Source organism: Micrasema longulum, unplaced genomic scaffold, assembly GCF_059751315.1.
Source record: "Micrasema longulum isolate JH-2025_06_02 unplaced genomic scaffold, ASM5975131v1 h1tg000002l, whole genome shotgun sequence".
In the NCBI taxonomy this organism is placed as follows: domain Eukaryota; kingdom Metazoa; phylum Arthropoda; class Insecta; order Trichoptera; family Brachycentridae; genus Micrasema; species Micrasema longulum.
This window is the reverse complement of record NW_028277211.1, coordinates 854020-877048: the sequence shown is the minus strand read 5'-3', so window position 1 is coordinate 877048 and position 23029 is coordinate 854020. Positions and strand designations below refer to the sequence as shown.

The 23029-nt window shown below is 35.0% G+C and overlaps 1 protein-coding gene across 2 annotated transcripts; it reads right to left on the bottom strand.

Moving 5' to 3' along the window:
* Window positions 1–1418: 1418 nt before the first annotated feature.
* Window positions 1419–22307, bottom strand: LOC148285816 (uncharacterized). 2 transcript variants are annotated; one of them, XM_088230313.1, is made up of 17 exons: window positions 22227–22307; window positions 21844–21952; window positions 21084–21198; window positions 18611–18741; window positions 16096–16251; window positions 15129–15221; window positions 13077–13209; window positions 11939–12284; window positions 10631–10787; window positions 8891–9014; window positions 8120–8248; window positions 6944–7198; window positions 5638–5757; window positions 4822–4920; window positions 4556–4710; window positions 4313–4475; window positions 1419–4223 (listed from the first exon to the last, which is right to left on the bottom strand). In XM_088230313.1, exons 1-17 carry the CDS (start codon window positions 22246–22248, stop codon window positions 2193–2195), a joined length of 4338 nt encoding a protein of 1445 aa, XP_088086439.1. In that variant the 5' UTR covers window positions 22249–22307; the 3' UTR covers window positions 1419–2192. The 2 variants fall into 2 exon arrangements, with proteins under 2 accessions (XP_088086439.1, XP_088087134.1); XM_088231008.1 differs by lacking the exon at window positions 15129–15221.
* Between the last annotated feature and the right edge of the window lie 722 nt (window positions 22308–23029).

The following is a 23029-nucleotide window of genomic DNA, read 5'->3' as shown; positions in this document are numbered from 1 at the left end:
AGTAAGATGGTCGCAATAAAAATATGAAAAAATTCTGGCGCTTCAAAAACAAAAAATATTTACATACATCTTGAAATGAAATGAATTAATTGACGTAAATGGTAACATACACTCACATTTTTCTTATTAAACAATCAAAGCACCAACAATCGGAATAATTTTTACACATGATGTGTTGCATTCACACTATTCTACTATAATAAAGTGTTATCTTGCCATCATTTCTGCGGCTTTTACAAAGCTAATTTATACGTATTAAGAGAAACATCGATTATTATATCACATATTTTTTTATGGAGCAAAACCATTCGGCCAATGAATTGTATTTACAAAGCAACATGTATTTTTGAATTATTTTATAGAGCACATACAAGTTTTATAATATACAGAGTATAAAGTGACAGGTTTATTCATATTTCAGGCATGCCATTTTAGCACAAATGAATTTACGAGTGATTTGAATAAATAATTATCATAAGACAAACGTTTGTTTGTTTACTCGAGTATAATTCTAGTATGTATATAAACATACAGTTTACACTATTACAATTATACTAAATTCTACTAAAACTTTTAATACTTTATGAAAATTATTGTCCACATCATATACATACTTAAGTGAGCAATTTTAGTGTAACATTCAAAATAACAATGAATGTGTATATTTTCAATGAAAAAAGCCTTTTAAATTTTCTTCTTGACATACAAGAAAATAATTTTTGTGGATTCAAACATAATATTTATACATTTAAAATAGTAATTCTAAAAGAACCTTTCGAATTCGGGAAGTACTGCTTTGTGAACAGTCTTAAAATTTTTAAAGATAAACTTACTTTTTTTTTAAAAATGTGACCCTGAATATTTCAGTTACATACATATTTACGAAACAAAATATTATTTAAATACTGTTTTAGCATGAGAAAATTTGAAAATTTTCATTGAGAAATGTTAAACTAACAATGAAAACATTATCAGTATACGATGGTAACAATTATTGGAAAGTAAAAAATAAGATTCTCATAAAGGAAAAAATATCACTACAAAATTACATACTTGTGGCGGTTACTTCACCCCCCGCTTACCTCACCTCATCGGATGCTAACCAACGAACAATCAGTCAATAAAAGGACACGTTAAAACCACTTATGTTCTTTCCCTTATCTCGCCTACCTCCAAACGTGTGAATTTAATTTATCAAAAAAAAAGGTAAAAACAAAATTCAACAAGGAGCCAAGTTTCACCAAATTTGATAATATTAGTTGTGCATTCAAAATGTGCAGAAAAAAATAGAACCACTGTTACAGAATTCACAGTTCAGAATAATGACTTCTTATAAAATAAAATATTATGTAATAGAAAAATAGATAAAAAATGACTTGTATTATTGCTATGTTATGTTTATTACTTGAGAATTTTTTATACGTGTGCAAAAAGGGTATCGGGAATTTGTTTTAGCGCTGAAGTTGATTCAGAGGGGCGCGGGGAGGGCATCATGGAGTCCGCCATTTTGTAGTTTTAGTCGCAATGGAGCATTATCCGGGGATGCATCGTGTTTTTTGCGAACGAGTGTATTATTGTAACGGTGATTCAATGGTGCTCAACGATTGTATCGTGCGGAGTATCATACACGCAATGCACCAAGTGATCATGGCATTCGAAAACGGATCCGGATGTTCGAAAATACAGGTGCAACGGTAATATTTAAAAACTCTGGTCGCCCTCGTTCAGTTCGCAACCAGGAAACAATAGTAGAAGTGAAGGCGTGAGTTTGTCAAAATCAGTCTTTATCCATCCGAAAGCGAAGCCAAGCATTGATCATCAAAAATCATCTTTGCATTTGATTAGAATAGTGCCAGCAGCGTAATAATCACCATTTGGATGGCATTATCATTTCGAAATAATTTTCCATTTTGTATTCTAATATTCAACAATAAAAAAAAAATACTTGATTAATGATAGTTTTTGTTTTATTGAACAAACAAATACCCGATTATCTTTTTGGACACTTGTAGATTGACACGATAACTGGCAAATAAAATCACAGTTTTTTGTGAAATATTAAATAAACTTTTATAGTTAAATAAGACACTGATTAGTGCTTTATATGTTCTTAACAAAATTGTTTAGAAAATGGCGTTTCCATTACTTAATTACAGGTTACATACATATGCATTTAACGGTCAACTATGGACTTACAGTATGGTACTTTCTAAGGCAGTGTTTGCAGAAGTCTCTTCGTTCAAGGCGCATTTATCCGGACTCTTGTGGTTCGGTTTACACTTCAGAGTGCCGTTGGGGTCAAACTTAGAGATGTTTCTTTTCACTAGGGACTCGCGAGTCCTACCCAGACTGGGACAGTTTATTCGCAAGTTAGCGAGACTAACATAATTACCGGTAGAGTTGAGGTCACCACTCGCGATGCCCTTTTCGAAGCATTTAATGGTATTTACAAAATTATTCTTATGAGAGTTGTCGGCATGTATTACTTGGCCGTTTTGAGACTCTTGATTTGTTAAAACTAAAATGCCGGAATCATTTGGAATACTATTTGTTTCACTGTGAGCGGGGACATTGTTCGCAGATTCCAGTACGATATTATCGTCTTTTCTATTTACGTTGAGATCTTTCTTAACTTCCATTTTATTTACATCGTTCATAGAAGGAATGTTTTTTAAATTATTAGACCTAGCGAGCGGTGGGGCGATCTCTAGGGGAATTCTCATATTTTGAGTATTTATTATATTGCTAATTTGCGGAATGTTTTTATCTCCGACACCGCGATACCTGTCTGGTCTGGATTCAAAATTTTTATCAGGTAATGTGTACTTTAACGGAGAAGATCTTTTTTCACGATAACTGAACCTTCCTACTGAAGATGTATCGTCAACCTGACGATTGTGCCTTCTCAACAGCGGTGTCATACATTTACCAGCGGTAGGTGATTTGAGTGGGATTTCTTCGACTGTTTGCTTGATGTCTGGTTGCCAAACTCTCGTGTTACAATTTGGTTTGGTATCTTTGTGTACCAGACTCCCTAGTTGTTTAGTTAGTTTGATTTTACAGTTCGGTGATAAGGGTACTTCTGGAAGGTTGTCTACATTGTCTAACGAAGGATCTGCATGTTGCGGGGTGGTTACAAAAAAGGTACTTTTTCCTTTGGGACTTTTATCACTTTTACAATCTTTCGATACGGTAACGGTTTGTTGATTATTAGAATTATTGCTAAATATTTTAGAGAGAGGCTTGTTAATCGACATGGATTTTCTACCTAGTTTAGGAGACATCAGTTTCTTGGCAAATGTGTTGAAGGACATGTGATGTTTCTCAGGAACTGGTAAGGCTTCCAGTTTGGGCTCGAAGTTTTGCTGCAACAACTTAATGTTGCTCGCAACTTGTACTTTCTTCTTTCCGCTATCAGATTCGTTGGATTTGTGGGTGGGAGAGTTACCTGTGACAGTATAGGACTTTTTATCGCTTCTAAACATTCTTCGGAATGCCGACGGAGATTCAGGCTTAATTTTAACCTCTTCGCACGTATCGTCAGAATCGGTACTTAATTCCGCATCATCGGCGATCAAATTATTTGAAATAGAATAATGTTTGCTGAGAGATTGTGCGACATCTACCATCATCTTAGGCTCAGTCTCCAATTCTTCGACGGATTGATTTCTCAAGTAATTAGGTAGATCTTTATGTTCTTCTTTATCAAAATCTGTATTACAATGATGGCTTTTTGATTTAAGGACCTTGACTGTTTCTAAATTTGGTTTTTGAAAATTGAAGACGCGGCTCGGTAGGACGGGAGGTGTGACTTTCTTGTAGGATTCAGATCCCGTTAGTGGGTCTTGATGAACAACCTTTCTGGCTTTGCTCTGGAGAAATTCCGATTCGCTGATTAGATTATCAGCGGATTGTCTTTTTTCAGCCGTACTCTCTTTGGAGATTCCTCCATTTCTGAGCACAATGGGCCAGTCGAGCCACTCGCGAACGTCGTCCACTTTAGTGATGTTGATGGTCTTGTCATCCGTACTGAGGATGTATCCGGCCGGGGTGGAGGAGAGGGCGTTCTGGCTCTTGCTCAGGACGTTATTCTGCGTGACGGGTTTACTGGCCAAGTAGAGGTGACTAGCTGATATACACTTGGGCCCGAGACCGCGAGCAGCTTGAGGAAGTGATGCGGCCTTGATTTTTGTCTCCATTTTCAGTACATCACCGGAATTCGACTTAAAAGATTATTAAAAATTCAGATTAGACTTCGCTTGTTAATTTGTAATAGAAAAGTATTATTAAATGTAACGTATTTATAGCGTACCTTGGTAAGTATAGGTGGAGCGATTTCGCTTTCCGGAGGAGGAGTATCGGGAGAGCCGCTATAGTGCAGGATGTCCGTCAGTAGGTCTTGGGGTGGGGTGCACTGAACAGACAAGTGCATCGTCAACACTTCCAACCATACTTCCATCACTTCAAAAGGGGGCCTGAAAATCATCAATGAGAGTTCAACATTTTATTCGTAGCTTAAGAAATAAAAATTTCGAGTAATTATTAGGCTACAAACCTTCGATCGGGGTTTAGATTACAACAGAGGAAGGCGATGCTGTAGAGATGTTCGGGACAGCCCTCGCAGAAAGTGTCCCTAAATAAAGATTGGTTTAATCCAAAGTCAGAACTTCGAGGAAGGAAATCTGGATCAGCGTGTACTCTGCCAATTATCTAAAATAACATATTTGGAATATTATATAAGTAGGCATGTACTTCGATAATTGAGAGCTAAGAAATTTTAAAACATGATCATGATTTAAAATACATTATTAATATCCGTACCTCACAAAGCACAATGCCAAAAGAGAAAACATCGACTTTTTCATCGTAGACACATCCTTTCATCATTTCGGGAGCCATCCAGTAAGGATTACCTACAACCTGTAAACATAAAATATTTTTTTTTCAATTAAGAATAAGTCACATATGAAAATAATATTGTGCGGCAAACTGTCAGCTATAGCCGACTGTTACATGATATAAGATTCGGGCCCCCCGGGGCTCAATATATCGTTCCTACGAACCACTATTAATCAGTTGATTAGGATCTCGGACACATAAAAATATCACTCCTTTGGGTCTCATAATTTATTTTTTGTTGTACAGAGCAATTGAAATGTAATAAAGAAGAATCTGTTACTCAAAATAATGTTGCCAGAACCACACAACATATTCAAATAGGTATATCAAATATCCACACAAAAGGTTAGGTTAGTAAAAAAGGTCAAAAGGTAAAAATAAGAAGTTACTATTTTTTTTAATTAAACAAATGTTAATATACAAATACGTAACTGAAGGGAATTCAATGCAATACTCATTTGAATTTGTTTACAAAAATTTGAAATAATCTAAAAATAGACATCCTATAGATAGGTACATAAAATAATAAAATAACTACTCAGTAAAAAGGGTTAACATATTTAGATGGAAGACTTTTTAATTTTTCAACTTGTACTTTTATACTACCATCTTTTTTAGGGTACCCGTGTCAAATTATGGAGAAAGTAAATAAGTTTTGAGCCAAAAAAAAGACCTTTTGAATTAAGTTTCACCATTTATTGTAGATAACAAACAGGGCCTCCATTGAATCACTCTCACCGTATATCGTTTCTTCCTTTCCCTAGCGGATCCCCTTTGTGACCTTTCTAAGCTGCCGGATACTCCGGTTCTTTTCACTATCCGGGCCAAGCCAAAGTCTGCTACAATAACAGTCTTATCCTGGAACATAATTTACATAATTGAAACAATTTAGTTTTTGATAAAGCTTGTTTCTGCCTTTTCACAGAAGACATGTAAAAGATAGTTTATACTTTATAAGTAGTGATGTGTCATCATCATCATCATTCCCTTTCCGCACCTAATGGTGCATAGGGCACTGCATTGGTGCATCAATCGCAGCGTATCTTGATCATTTTTGTTACATGGAGATAAGATGATCAGTCTTACGCTTCAGATACCAATCCAGAGACTATGAAATATTCTGGTGTGAAAACACTCTTTAAATAAATATTTCATCAAGAATGTCGGGAATCGAACCCGAGACCTCTCGCATGGTAGGCAAACGCGCTGACCATTACACCACGAGGCCGACAAATGTGGTGATGTGTACGGAGAGGTATATACAAGCCAGAGTTCTTAAGCCACATACAAAAACGGGCAAACGCTCCAGTTTATGCAAATAATAAGCCAAATGATTACTATTATTTATTTCATTCACGAGTCTAAAATAAAATACTATGCAAAAAAAACTACATCCATCTTAAGGACAATCTATTACTTCAAATTCAAATCAAAATTTAAACTAATTTTAGATTAAATGTTCGAATGAGCTGGGGCATTATCGTGAAAAGCAATAAAAAAGTTCATCTGCCTTATTCTCCAGATCTGGCCCCTTTTTTTTCACAAATTAAAAAAATTTAATAATAAAGCTCAATAATTATCAGCCACTTAGTACGTGACAATAATATTTTTATGATAAACTAAACAAGTAGGATAGGCACTGCTTATATGGAATGCACGTCCCTGCCAATAGGACTCCACAGCCCGAGGTAAAGCTGCCTTTAAATAGTATGCTACATAGCCACTGTTTTTCAAAAAAGGATGATTGTCAGAAGCATTGAGCATTGAAAGCCTGCTCCAGTTACCCCAATCAGTTCCAAGGTCTTTTTTCGTGGGCTCTTTTCAAATCCGCACATTGAAAAAATTAATTCAAAGCTTTGATGAAAGGATAAATGCTTGAAAAAAAAAATCTTTTAATGCCCCCCATCACAGTAAGTTTACCTCAATATATAAATATAGTAAATTTTTCTGTTACCATCAATCTAAAATTCCCAATTCTGACAGTGATAGGGTATACTAGTTCATTAGCTTGTTAGTCACGTCACCAGGAGCAGGTGTTACTGACCTCCCTGACGAGGCAGTTGTGCGAGTTGAGGTCCCTGTGGATGACGTTCATGCGGTGCAGGTAGGACAGGCCGGCCGCGATGTCCCTGGCATAACCCGCGCGCTCTGCCCACGGGGGGGCGCGGGGACCCTCCAGCAGGGCTCGCAGGGTGCCCCCGCTCACGTACTCCGTCACCAAATGCAGCCGCCGCTCCTTGTACAGGACCCCGATGAAGCGCAGCACGTTGGGGTGCGAGAGGGAGCGCAGTACGGCCACCTGGGTATTCAAACACAACGATAATGTCGATTGCAGCTATGTAAATACATTTAACTCCGATGAACTTATATTGTGAAATAAGTATTAACTCTAGTGTGGCTATGATGTCGCATGAGTCCTACATAGAATACAAGACCAGACGGTATTGACGCTGAAAGTAAAAAGTTACCAAGCGACGTGTAGCAATTTTACAGAAGAGCCAATGTTTTTTTTATTAATATAGAATCTTAGAAACGGTTTACGTTTAATATAATATTGTTATAATTTCCATTGAATTTCAAATTTTCTAAAACATTTAAAACCCAGTTTTACATTTTTTTTCCCGCAATTGATATCTGAGAAATTTGCAATCCGCACTAAAAACTGACAGCTCAAGAGTCTGAAGTTGATCTCTATCATTATACCTATTTAAAATTTTAGTTGCAATTTGAAAGACAGTTTATTTTGTTTTGAATACATTTATTGCCGCCATTTTAGAGTTTTTGACAGCTCAAGAGTCTGAAGTTACGTAAGAAAAAATTACAATAGCTACTGAAGATTCTGAAGATAGTCTCTATCATTATACCAACTTGTTGGTAGGTTAAATCAATAGACAAAACCAAGAAATCATCAGTTCAATTTATTGTGTTTTACGCCACCTTTTTGGTTAATAAAGGTGGTTTATTGTGTTTTACAGACCTTTATTATTAATGAATATGATGTTCAAAAATATTGCAGTAAAAAAATGTTTTAAACATCGTTCTATAACTATTTTCAAAAAAATATTTGCTGAGTAAATTTTTTCATTACCCTCCATTGATTTTTGCTGGTTCTGTGAAAAATTTAGTTTTCTACATAAAAAATCTGTTTATTTATGTAGTTTAAAGTAATGATTTATATTATTTATAGTTGTAAACAATATTTAACTGCATTGAACATTACCTCCTTAAGGAAATTCTTCTGTGCATCTTCATCGACCCTGTAGAGTTGTTTGAGAACCATCACTTCATTAGTATCGCGATGTGTCACCTTAAATACTTGGCCAAAGAATCCGCTGCCTAACAGCTCCCCCTGAAATAACCAAGCCCATTTCATTTAATAATAACAATATTTCTATTACAATAAGCACGAACAAGTTTTTGATAGTAAATGTTCAATGTTCTTGTAGGATAAAACACAACACATGTCATAATAAATCTTTGAAACTAGTTCCAAACTTTGCTGAAAGCAATCCTTTTTGTTTTTGTGGTTAAAATTTTCAGCAACCAACTCATACAACATTCTACATCTGCACCCGGTGGTTCATAAGGCACTGCACTGACACTCCGATTGCAGTGTATCCGGATCATTTTCATTATTATGGAAAGAAAGGTGATCGGTCTACGTTTACGGTGCTAATTAGGAACAGCAAAATATTGCTGTGTAGAACTACCATTGAAACCAATATTTCACATCCATTCTACCAGGAATCGAACCGAGATCCCCAATCATAGTAGGTGAAAGCACCTGCCGATACACTACAAGGAGATCTGTTCCGGTTCTATTTCACACACAGAGCTGAAATCTTCACCTGGCTGGATACAGAATAACCGAGTCATACAAAAAAATGTTTGATTTAAATTGAAAACTTGAATTCATAGTCAGTTGGTAAAACGAGAAAAATTATATTTGATGATACAATCACAAAGAAATATATAATTGCTAGTTAATTACTTGAAGAAGGTCGGCAGCTCTGAACACGGTGGGTGGAGGTCGAGCGTCTACACGGAATGATCTGGTTCTGGAAAGGTCACACAAGACTCCTCCTCCATCAGACTCCATGTGCTCGTTAACGGACCTAAAGAAGAAAGAAACTCGTCTAAAAAAGATGTTGAATGTAAACCTAACCAAGTTTTACGCGGAAACATTGACGGGGGTAGATGCAATATTGTAGTAATTTATGCTAATCTACACGGGGTTCATACCTGTTCAATTTCTAACAAGTAATGAAATATTTTTGTATGTTATTGGCAATGTATCGAAAAATAAAATATTATTTCTGGATTCAATTCTAAGTTAATTTTTGTAATATACAAGAGCATACAGCGTGACGCATTTCATCTTATTGGGTCATTATCAAACTAACCTAAATATTAACGCAGTCATCCTTGTACACTAACAATAATGGCTGTTTATTGCTATACTGGTAATAATAACGAATGGAGGTAATTTAGCAAGTAATGGGGATTTCTTTACAATCCTAGATGAGAATAGTAATTATAAATCCATTAGGCCATACTTGTTAAAATATTTGCAGTTATACCCCTACAAATAATTTTTAAATAATGTTAGGCTTTTGTTCACTAGTTACATTTACTCTTCACATTGCAATTTAAATTAATTAATTTATGTTGTGCTGTCAGTTTTCAGTGCGGATTGTAAATTTCTCTGACCATCAAGTTGGTTTAATGATAGAGACTAGAGACTAACTTCAGACTCTTAAGCTATCAGAAAACACAAAAATGGGGGTAATAAAAACCTGTAAAACACAATAAACTGTACTTAAATTTATACAGTCAGTTTTCAGTGTGGATTGCAAATTTTTCCGACGTTAATTGTGGGAAAAAAAAAACATAAAACTGGGTACTAAAAAATACAAAATTTAATGAGACATAAAATAATTTAAAGGTAAATGGCGGGAAAACGCGACTGCGGAGATGTAATTTCGGGGTTTCACTGCACTGATTTTGCTAAAGCAAACCTAAGATGCGGAGTTAAAAGAGATTGATAAAATCAGTTTCTATTTTTATTTTTTATTTTATTTTTGCACCACAACAGGCTAGGAGGCCCAATTACAGTGGTGAATTACATCACAGAACACCCAGGCTTGAGAAAAATCACATTTGATTTTTGTGTTCTCACCGGGAATCGAACCCAGAACCTTCCGTCTGTGAGTCAAGCGTCTTGACCACTACACCACGGAGGCCGCCATTATTATGTAGAACACTCCAGCAAACCTGCAGTACGACGTTCGGCCGGTAAGGGCACTCCAGCACGTCGCATTGTACGGAATGATGTTAGCAAAATGTGTTATGAATTTATTCATGCAAGAAATGCAAAAGATGATGTATTTTTTCCAGATAATATGTTATAGATATGTAATGTAAAACATTATTATCGATTTCAATCAAATAGAACATTTTACAAGTCATTCTACAGGGAAGGATTGAAGGAAGAAGCGGTGCGGGAAGAAGGCGTATCTCGGCTAAAGAATTCGCGTGAATAGTTCCATCACAGCAGTGTTGTCAATTTCTGAATTTGTTTGAGTAACTCTCTAGCTGGTAAAATTAATATATATTTAGGTATATAATTTCTTTGGATAAAGGGTCAAATTTTAGATCAGATTTACATGTTTGTAGTCTACTTATCGGTGTTACGTGCAGAGAGTCGTTAGGTTGAAAGAAATGTACACACCCATCCAGCAGGCGAGACATGCTGGAGGACCTCTCCTTGTCCGTGAGGGGGGTGATGTGGCGGGAAGGGGGGGCAGCGCGGCGCCAGCGAGGCCGCGCCCGCGCCCCCCCTCCCCCGTCCTCCCCCCGCCGCTTGAATACTCTTTCCCGTGTCGCACCTACACACAATCACGCATTAGTGCCGGAAAAAATGGAGGTAGAAAGAGGATGTTCAGCGCTATGGGAAAAAATTAGATAGAAAAAAATGTTCTCTTACATGCGGTAAAAATTAGAGCATTTAATTGAATGGCGAAGTTTCTAAAAAATGTATAAAAAATATTTTTTTATGTTGCTGTGGCAAGGCAACAGATTTCCGGTTTCCAGTTATGTATTATGACGTTTTACGTGTTTTAACATTTAGCGGGGTACGAATAATTTGTTTTTAGAATTGTACGGGGTTTAACTTTTAATTGAAAGAAAAACTCATCGACTTGAAATCGCAACATTGCGGGTGGTGTAATTTCCAAGTTTCAGTAAGGATTTTCAAAGTTACAAATATTAAAGAAATCATAGCGATGATAATACTATATATTTTTTGGCTTGGTTCGATAGTTTATTTCCAAATAAACATACGAAAATAAACCACCGAACTTCCTCATTAGATACAAAACATGGTTAAAATTATGCTAAGGAAATAATTACATTTTAAAAATCAAAATTTATGTGTTCATTTAATTGAAATACAAACAGATGTACGCTAAACATTCTAGAATAGTCATAACTAAATCATTTCATTCAAGGACTCGACGCGTCTTTTCCAATGACATAAACGCTAGAAATATTCAACAGCTACCCTTCGGATATCTTTCTTTATTTTGCTAACCATAGTGTCGAAACAGTGATTGATTTATTGTTTACTTTTTAGCATGAAAAGTTAACAATTTACTATTCTGCTCAATGTTTATTTTTTAATATAATTCTAAGTTGTTGGAATTCCACTCGTCCATGTGCTTTGTAGCTCCTAGACAATTGGTAATATAGCTTCAATACGCAAATGTTATCAAATACGATTATTTTGTAAACGGGGTCCAGAATTCTAACCGTCCATGCGCTCGGTAGCTGCGAGACTTATTGCAATCTAGCTTTTATCTATTAAAATTAAAATATATCATAATTGGAAATGAGGAACTAGAATACTAACTGTCCGTGCGCTCCGCAGCTGCGAGATGTGCTGGGATATTTAATTATTGTACAGCGCCCTTGAGACGATTTTCACAAAAATGACACTATATAAATTATCCAACTGTAATAAATACACGATGGCACTCACCTCCAGGCAGCTGAGGTAAATTGATTCCATTTTTGACCACCATAATATTGTCTTTGCTCAAGGAATCTCGACACAGGTGCTCCAAGTCTGCGTCGCTGTGAATTGTTTGGTCATTAGGTATATGATCAACCTTGTCTAGATTGGCATCGTCGCAGCAAGTGTTGGGTATTTCGGTGACCGGGTCTGGTGGGTGGTGGTGTACGGCTTCCGACTCCTTAGTGGGAGATCTGTTGGTGCTATCACCACAAGTTGTGACGTCAGAGACATTTTGTATTTTGCCGGCTGTGCGGAGGCTTTGTTGAGGAGGTTTTATGGCCAGGTTATCTGGATCGTGTTCAATAGTCAACTGAAACAAATAAGTTTCATTAGAATTATAACTTAATTTGGAAAAAAATCAAGTGTAGGATTCTGTTGGCAATTGGGGGTGGAGTTCCTTCACCAGTTAGAGATGAACAGAAGAAACGAGATAGATGTTCCGATGCTTATTTATTAAATTAGTAATATTATACTTTTGAGAAAGATGAAAGATCGAACCCAGGAACTCAAGGATGGTAGGCGAACGCGCCAACTACTACACTACGAGGAGAACTAATTTCCATTTAAACTCATTAAAATAACGTCGTATAAAGTCTTGAATTTACCCTGTAAAACTTTGAGTTCCAGACGCGCTGAAACAGAAAGTCCTATCTAGGGACCCCGGTATCTGTAAGCTGAGTGCTGGACCCTCAATAAAGACAGAGGCTTTCGCGCCTGGCCTTAGCAATACCGGGGCAGATAGGGGTAGTACAAGTCCTCTCCCCTCCGTCTCACTCTGCGCTGAGTACGGGGCATTTCACGCAAGCGCGGCGCACGACGCTATTTAACATGTACACCTTGAATTTAATAAATCTCCTGTTCTTCGCTTCCGCTCTACCCCCCCCCCGACTGCCTTCACCTCTGTACACCACTTGGACCAGGTGGAAAGTGATTTCCAGTGAGGTCGACTCCTAGTCAGCACTCATGAAATTTGTGGATTTAAGTGTCAATAACCTTTATTTCTGAAATAAATGTCAATGAACCACCAAGAATTTTCACTAACAAATTTTCAAGTTTTTAAAAAAAATTTAGTATTGTTAAACATATTGTGAGGAGTACATACCTGCAAAACTGTGTCCGAATAACAAATCAAATGTTCTATTTGCGGAATCGGTTGATCTTTAACCGGAGTTCCGTTGATTTCCAGAATTCTATCTCCAATATGTAACGCCATTAATCCACATGAAACATCAACGCTGAAATTATACAAAAATATTAACACATAATATAAAATTTATTGCAAAAAACAAAATAGGTTTTTAAAAATCAATCCTAATCCCCATTAACACAATATACAAGAGTATTACGCGACAACAAGTGGACAGATTACAAAATATGTGCAGTAGAATTAGAAGACAAATAAATAACAAAACAGTACATAAAATTCTACCAACCATCAACCATAACTACGAGTAATCAACACATTGTATTCAGGAAGATAATAGGTCTAACCCCACGAATCGTACAACATTCAATATTAAAAATGAATCCCTGATGATTAATTTAAATCTTCCATTACCAGTGAGCAGTAGAAAAATAAATTACCTCTTATTCATTTTTACATTATTAAATAATACATAATAAATTTTTCGAGTTGTTAAGTTTTACACATTTTCGCAACCCACATAGGCTGACTTAATTTTTTGCTCCAGTTATCGTCATAATTTTAATTACCCATTAGGTACCAGCATGCATCGACTAGTAAATCAACAGTGTGATGATTTAGTTTTGTTTTATACCTCGTCCGAGTCTTGTATTCTAAAAAGGTAATCAATTGTGGTGTAACTATGTATGACAGTTGTACAAATGTCGAAATTCGTGCACTGTGCAAGGCTGAGATTAGCATTAACGACAAAATCAAGAAAGGAGTTCTGCATTAGTTTGGGCATATAGAGCAAAAAAACGGCTAGCAAGATTCACAATGCGAATGTCGATGGATGGAGAAAATGAGGAAGACTGAAGATAGAGACATAGCATGACCAAATCCAACAAATACTTAAGAATGGACACGTAAAATGTCGGAATATTTGGGTACATGCATTAGAAAATGTATGACTGCTGAGAAAGCGAGGTCAGGACAGTGATGTAGCTTTCTATTGTCTCTGCCTTATTTTTACTTGCATGTTTATATATATATTTTTTTAAAATTGTACAGTGTTTTGTGTTGATTTTATATTTGTATAAACATAAATAATAATTTGTGTATGTCATGATATACTTATCCATGTTTAAACCCTAAGGGGATTTATAAATAAACATATTATATATTGTCTGGTTTCTGGCACAAGCTGGTAACTACATTTTACTAGTTGTGAGATATTGCACTTCTAAAGTTAAAAATTCGTCCCAAATCAACAATTCAAATAAAACTGTAAACTAAATGTTATGAAATATTAGATGCTATTTATGAAGGCATCACATTTTTAGAAAATTTGTAGTTACCAATTTGTGGCAGAAACCAGATATAACATTTCATTTAAATTAAAATACTACACAATAAACATTACTAACAGAGGCCACTTAAAGCAGACTATCAGATACGTTTGTAAATTTTTAATACTACAAATATATAGACGAGATCTACGTTCAAGGCGCATGAAAGTAATGCGATAATGTGTGATAGCGTCACAACACACTACCGCATTGCTTCCGTGCGCCTTGAACGTAAACCCCGACTATACTTATTACTATAAAATATATTTTTTAATTTCTCTAGACATATTGATAATAGGATTGAAAAACAACATGCACCGATATTTTTCAAAAAACACATGGATTGTAACTACTAACACAATCATGCAGGTTGTGCAGTGTATTTTTCATATCACTACTTGCATCCAATTATCGAAGAAACAGTGCTACAAATACAGATACACGAGTTTATTTCCGGGAGATCACTTCTCATATCTACAAGTTTTACATCATCAGTCGGTGAGAGAAGTAATCTTCCGAAATTATCATGTTTAGTTAAGATGTGATCAAAGGAAACGACTAAAGTACTCGTGCAAAACAAACAACACAAGTGAATGTGATATAAAGAAAGCGGGAACCCGGTGAAATCAGGCGTGCAATGAGAGAATAGCTAATATTGAAGCATTCAGCATACTGGCTGTACCTATATTGCGTGATCTGTATACACAAAGATAGCGTCGCACTAAGGAGAGATCTCGCCAGCGCAGTCAACTTTCCCTGCATCGCGTATAGCAATCTGCAAAGGTCAAGTTAGTCATGTTCACATTTTATTCAGTTAATAGGAACAATGCGGCGGTTATAGCTGAGATGTTTGTAAAGTACTCTCTTTTAGAAAATTTAAGCTCAGAATACGAGGGTCGATTGATATGCTTCGAGTCGATCAGTCGAGCCGATGTGTCCGCATTACGTAGCCGAATATGCCTCCCTTATAAGTACCGAGCGACAAGTTCAAGCTGCGACGGTTTAGTTACGAGAGGCCGCTGACCACTGAAAAATACTGTATTCGTGTGAATCGGTTTAACACCTACCGTATTCACTTGATATAGCCCCCGTGACTACCGACAATGAAGTCATGCGCTGTGTAGATGTGTGGATGTGTGGATGGCAGGGCTGGATAAATGTTCTACCAGGAAGTTATACAAATGTTGGAGCATCGCTGGAAGAAGTGCATAGGAGTCCAAGGGGACTAAGTTAAAAAATAAGGTACAAACACTTCTTCTCATCCACTTTGAAATATACATAGTGATCAATCAACCCTCGTATACGGTCGCTAAATACTGCGTAAGATGAATAAAAAGAAAAGTTTTGTTAAAAGGCCTACGCTACCGTCGTACAGAATGGCCGTAACTATAATTTTTGCCAAAAATGAGTTAAGTATAGATTTAAATCACCGAGAAAAGATGAACGATGTAACAAATTCCAATACTTTTTTTTAAATAAAAATTCCTTTGGAGAAAAAGGGTGCAATTTCACAGATTAAGGGGAAACCTAAATTATTTTTTTTTAACAATTTGACCTTTCATCATACAACGGCAGTATGCAGATCTATTTTAGTGAATCTTGATACTCAATGTACTATTTTAATGTTAGATATTTGATTGGGTACTGACTGCTTAATGGTGAGCCCCCTGTGGGGGTCAGGGGCCAGGCGCAGCAGGGGCGGCGAGGTGGGGGGTGCGCGCGGGGGTAGCTCCACCAGCTGGATAGCGTGCCTCCGCCCGGCGCCTCGGCCCAGGGGGCGCATCACGCGCTCGTAGCAACTGCCGCTGGAAAACAAATAGAAAAATGCATTTCGTGCTTGTCGTTTTATTTGAATTACGACCACAGCACACGATTGATTGCCCACCTTTGAAGGGTCTCGCTCATATGTCTTTAACAATTCTGTTTTTTAAAGTTTTTTTTTCGGTTTGAATGTCTGCATAATATTTAAAATGATTATATTGTGTTCAAAGTTGGTGAGATTTTAACAAGAACATAGAAAACATAGAAAAATAAACCATAGAGAAATCCGAAAATGGTGGTGGTGATAGACTGATTACAACAAGAAAATAACAAAGACAGACTTTAAAAAGAAACCACAGAGAAGCTCAATTATGACAGTGATGATATAATTATTACAACAAAAATACAGAAAACAAAGAATAACTCAAAAAATAGTATAAAATCAACCGTAGGATCTCATAAGCTAATTTACGACCAGATCTACCAAGTCTGTTCATGTCAAAAGCAGACAATCGAAAGGCTGTACGCCAAGATGTATAAATATGATAGAAGCTATGAATGTTGGTGAAAATAAAAAAATAGCTCAAGAAGTGCACAATGAATTTTTCTAGGTTATTATGCTCTATGTCGTATATACACTTTTTTGACATTTAATATCGCACTACAGTGTCCATCATCAGGGTTGATGTTGAATAGGAACATCTGGATGGCCGTGAGAATTGAAGAAATTTAGCTAAAATAGTGATAAAAAGTGTACTGCTTTATAAATCAAGTACTATACAATATAAATTATGTATTAAAAACAAATTGCTTTTAATTGTGTATGTTTTCACTTTCTTAAACAATTATCTGTTTAGCATTACACACAAATTGGAGTTGAATGCACAGTATTATAATATATTAATATTGTTACAATACATGCATTTGTATGGGCATTGTATGTAAATACTAAAATAATGTGTCATATTATAAACCAAAGTTAATTCATTTCTAATTGTTGTAAAAAGAGAAAATAATGTTTTATACTTGTGGTTTGTTCAACTGTAATTAATTTGATGCACTGTATCAACAAGTGCATTGCTAAAAATGCACTTTTGGAATGTGATTTATCTGTTTAAAATATTACTGAAATTATATAAGATGGTTGTATTCAATACAAATGCTTCAAACCACAGTTTCAGTAAAAGTTATTGGATTATTCCAAACATATTTTCAAACAATTACAAATTTTTACACATTCTGGCAAAAGGACTCCCCAATACAGGATGCCATTGAAGTATTTATTCAAAAATAATTTGTATGAGCTAAACCAAGTGCTAATAGAAGTGTCAATGGCATAGGACGTCATACCTTCATTTTCCACAAGTCAAAAAGTTTATTTGTATCCAATATAATTACACGCTTCTTTTATTTTTTGTAAATATTAGCGTTCTTATTATTTACCCAATTTTTTCCATTTTGGTGACCATTTTCAATTAGTTGTAAATAACTCACTATTAGAAAATGGATGTCAAGTTGGGGTAGAGTGGGGTTTGAATCTCGGACCTCTGATCCGTGAACACGGGACCACAACCCGATTCATGTTGAAACTATTAAAATGCATGACCATTCCCGAAACGACACTCACTTGAAGCAAAGTGTCAAAATTCATATATTCATTATTCACTTGCCTCACCTAATGGTGCATAGGGCACTGCGTTGGTACACCAATCACGGTGAATTTTGATCATTTTTGTTACATTGAAGGTAAGATGATCAGTCTTACGCTTCAGGCGCCAGTCCAGGGATTGAGCTCTCTTAAGGAATAAATATTTCGTGTTCTCTTGACATGAAATACTTCGAGTGAAATGAGAATTCAAAATGACTTTGAGACCTCTTGCATGGTAGGCAAGCACAGTGAACTCACCACGGGGCTAACTTTTTATGTATGGTAAACATTTATTTATATAAGGTTCTCATATTATTGCATTACTTTCATGCGCCTTGAACGTAGATCTCGTCTATATATTTGTAGTGTTAAAAAATTACAAATGTATCTAATAGTCTGCTTTAAGTGGCCTCTGTTAGTAATGTTTATTGTGTAGTATTTGAATTTATATGAAATATTATATCGTCTGGTTTCTGCCACAAATTGGTAACTACAAATTTTCTAAAAATGTGATGCCTTCATAAATAGCATCTAATATTTTTTATTCATATTTGGCTTCAAATGATTAATATTTCGTATTTTATAATTACAAAAAAATAATATTACATAATATTTAGATTACAGTTTTATTTGAATTGTTGATTTGGGACGAATTTTTAACTTTAGAAGTGCAATATCTTACAACTAGTAAAATGTAGTTACCAGCTTTATCTTTAAATTAATTAAGCATACTGCAATTTCTGAAGAGAGCTTACCAATATAATTTAGACCTTTCGATGAGGGCATAGGCTTCACCGTCTCCAATGAACGCATTACACAGTTCGCAACAGAAGCATTCTGGGTGGAAACGGTGGTCTCCCGCTGCCATTACAGGACCTGTAATGATCTGAGAAAAAACAATAGCTACATTTCAGACAACTGCAATATTTATTAAAGAAATAAAAGAAAAGTTAGAGTAGCAAGTAACCGACTTCATTGCTTTTGCAACATCTTCAAGATTGGCAACTTTATAAAATTAAATATATTTATTCAAATCAGTAACGATAAAGAATTATAAATTATATAATAGTAATCGAAATGAATTATTGTATTACTCATCATGTATTTGTATAATAAATTACAGTGAACTTCCAGCGAGAATTTTCACTACAAAACTTTTACAATAAGTAGTCATTATTTTAAAGAAATGGAACTACTTTGCTTTCTATGCAGTGTCCGAAAAGAATCGAAGGGATCTACAAAATAGGATTTTTGCAAAGAAGCAATTGGAATAAAAAAACGTAGAATATGAATCAATAAGTCCTCTAAATAACACTTGCATATTATATTATAGACCACAGTGATAGTAAATAGCACCATAATAGCAATTTTTTTCCGACAGGATGAAAGGTGAGTTTCTGGCGCCTCCAAACCAGAACCAACCAGCTGAGGGAAGGTAACCCCGACAGAAAAATCCACCAGAGAAGGCAACATCCAATAAGCAGTTGTCCTGGCTGCGGAATATACGAGTAGCGCAGGACCGAGATGCTTTCGCTGTAGTAATTGCCAATGCCGAAGGGACCTAACAAGGCACCGCAAGAAGAACCTGCATTATTTTTATTTGGTTGGATGGAAAATATTTCACCGTAGCAATAAACCCATCAACGCTATTCTAATTTGAGTTACTTCAATTCATTGACAGAATCAAGAAAGGGGTGCTGCGTTGGTTTGGACATGTAGAGCGAATGGACAGCGAAAGAACGGCTAAATTATTAATTAATTAATTCACTTAAAGTAATAAATATTTTGTATGTAGCACTAGTTCGCAGTCAGTTAGAATATAATTCCATTGTGTGGTCTCCTCTGTATAAATTACACATTAGGAACATAGAGAGAATTCAAAAAAAGTATTTGAGATTTGTAAATTTTAAATTAAATATTCCCTTAGATAACATAAATTACACGTATTTATTAGACACTTTAAATTTAATTTTATTAGAAGATCGTAGAAAAATAAATGACCTCCTTTTTTTATTTAAAATTTTAAATTCGGAGCTCGATTGTTGTGAACTCCTGAATCTCATTAACTTCAAAATACCTAATCGGGTCACTAGAAGTACGGAGTTGTTTGCAACTACGAGTACATACGTGGGTACTAACTATGCACGACACTCTCCGATTCCGCGTTTACATTCCTTAGCCAACAAATTTACTTGTGAAATAAACATTTTTAATATGACAATTATCAATTTTAAAACGTTCTTAAATGCACTGTTTGAAACAAATTATTAATGTCGTAATAAAACTCTCTTTTTCATACAATTCTTTCTCTGTTTTTGATGTGTATTATTATTATTATTATCTTATCTCTTTCTGATATTAATTTATCAAATATTTTTGTGTACCGTATATTATATTATTTTCACATATATACTTACTGTTAACTAATTTTCATTATTTGTTTTTAACAATAATTTGTTGATACCATTTTTTTTTATACTTATAAGTATATGAAAATGTATTTATTTTTTTGTTTGAATTCTTTACAAGTTATTTACAATTTGCTTTTTAATTCAATTTCTTTTATTATATCCATATAAAATTATTTTTTTCTTTTTTACTATGTAAAGTTTCACTTTTTATTTTGCATGGCAGTATGCTTTTTATTGTTTCTAAATGTATACAAAAAAGCATTGTTAATCTTTTAAATTTTTACGCACTATGTTTGTACTTAACTGTATATTTTTTGTAAATGCCCCTTGGGCGTATTGTATAATTAAATAAATAAATAAAAAAATAAATAAAAAAATAAATAAAAAGATCTACGATGCAAATGTTGATGGATGCAGAAAACGAGGAAGACCGAGAAAGACATGGCACAATCAAGTCCATCAAATACTTGAAGATGGATATGTCAAAAGTAGGAATAATCGGCGTGCGTGTATGAGAAGATGTATGAATGTAGAGGAAGCGAGGTCTGTACGCCAAGATAGTGTTATGGCGTTCTATCCTCTTTGCCTACCCCTAGGGTGAAGCGGCGTGATGGTTTGTTGTTGTTGTCAATTCAATCATTATTTTTTTAAAAAAACATATAGTAAAGATACAGGATTAGCTCACTTGTGAAGTAGCTAAAATGAATATACATATTATAACCATTAATACGGTTCTTAGTGGGTGATATTTTTTGCCCTTGACTGGTATTGTGTGAAATTCATAAATAAATGACTAATGAGTGAAATATGGGTATACCTGCGTACAGTGTTGGCAAGCTTCTCCGTACCTGGCCCAGTAGTCCGCCTGACAGAACAAGAGGCCATCTTTCTCAAAATACCACGAGGAGAGGGCGGCATCACATGCAGAACATCTAAACATTCAACAATACTATGTAATGCGCACATATTCATTTGATTAAATTCCATAAATATTTATTTATTCATTTTATTTATCCATTCACATTAATAAAATCACGATAATTACGAAATTAACTATGTTGTAACTTCATGGGACGCAGAAAAACAAAAAAAAGATAAATCGTTTTAATAAAAATTTGATTTAAACACAAATATGTTATAAAACGGACGAGTAGTAATGCGCTTTTTGTGCATTACCTCGTCCGATCTCCTCTGGCTTTTGCTATTTTCTTTAGCCTTTAGCTGACTCCTTATTGGCAACCTTAGCAAATAATCCACTGTAAAATATGTTTAAAATACAATAAAATTACAAATTTCTCGCAAAAGCGTACCGGACATTCGAAGGAGAACAACTATCATTCTACATTATAAAATGCAATTTGTGTTTGGCGTCCGATACATAAATAATCCTCTATTAATTGAAATTTGGATTGAAGAAGTTTTGTAAAAGATTTGTAAAACATAAATTTTCAATTTTGTTTGAAGAAAAATGGAGAAAGATTCAAAAATTAATTTCTGTAAATTTAAGGTTTTATACATCTGTTTAAGCAAAAATAAGCGGATTTTAAATAAGAATATGAGGAGAAATAATTTATTACCTAAAACACTCCATGTGCCACTCCTGTCCCAGCGCTGATACATAGTCTTCTTCTAAAAGTTGATTCAAACATCCTGCACATACCCCCCCTCCTTCCTCTGGGTTCGTAACTATAAATAACATCGAATTACGATAACACACACCACCACTGTGAGAAATGAAAACAATTCCGACGTGTTTATATCAACAATTTATAAATAATATCACAAGAAACACATTATTAACTTTTATTGGCCCTCGATTGACTAATGATTGATCGCCCACACATTTTGTGTCAAGCATTAGTATTCCGATGACATGCCAAGCGATTATTGGACTATCTATGAAAATTGTATAAAACCCTTAAATAATTCTGTATTTTTAGGAAGATTTATCAGTATTTACCGCTGTTGGAGGTCTCAGTCATTGTCAAATCACACACATTTCACACCTTGACAACATTCCAACTGTCATGGCCGCTTTATGTCATCGGGTGCGCAATGAGTTTCTGCGCGCATTGTTTTGATATTTCGTTCCAAAATATACAAACTCATCATGATTTCTGAAGTAATCTTATTCGGGGTAGTTTTGTTAATAAATAAAATTAAAATATTTCTTGAAAAATCAAAACAAATTTTCAAACAATATGACGTACTTCAGTAAATATTACTTATATCAGAAGCCAAGGTCATTAATATGCATCGCGTGTTTAAAAATTACGTTAATTTAAACGTTTATGTGCTAGTTTGATAATTAATAAAGTTATTTTAGCTTTATAGTGTCTGTTACTACAATATCGACTAGAGAACTAGAGCATTGTTTTTCAACCTGTGGGTCGCGACCCCCTGGGGGGTCGCGGAGCCTCTGTAGGGGGGTCGCGAAAGGTCGAGAAAACTTCAATTTTTTTTTCATACAACATATAATTTGTGAGACTTAAATAAAAAGTCGATAAGAGTTCAAATTATTATATTTAACAAAATTTCCCTATAATCAATCATACAAGTCAGAAAAATGCTAGTTTAAGACATGTTATTACAAAGAAAATAAATATGAAAAATGTTTTTAAATAGAAAATGATTATATCTGTGCTTGCTTATCTTCGTTCATTTTAATGTAAAGGTTGAGCTTGAGTTTGTTCAATTAATTTCTCCCATCGTGGATCCGTTTTTGCCACATTAAGTATTAAATCGTTTTCCAAATTTAAGCGA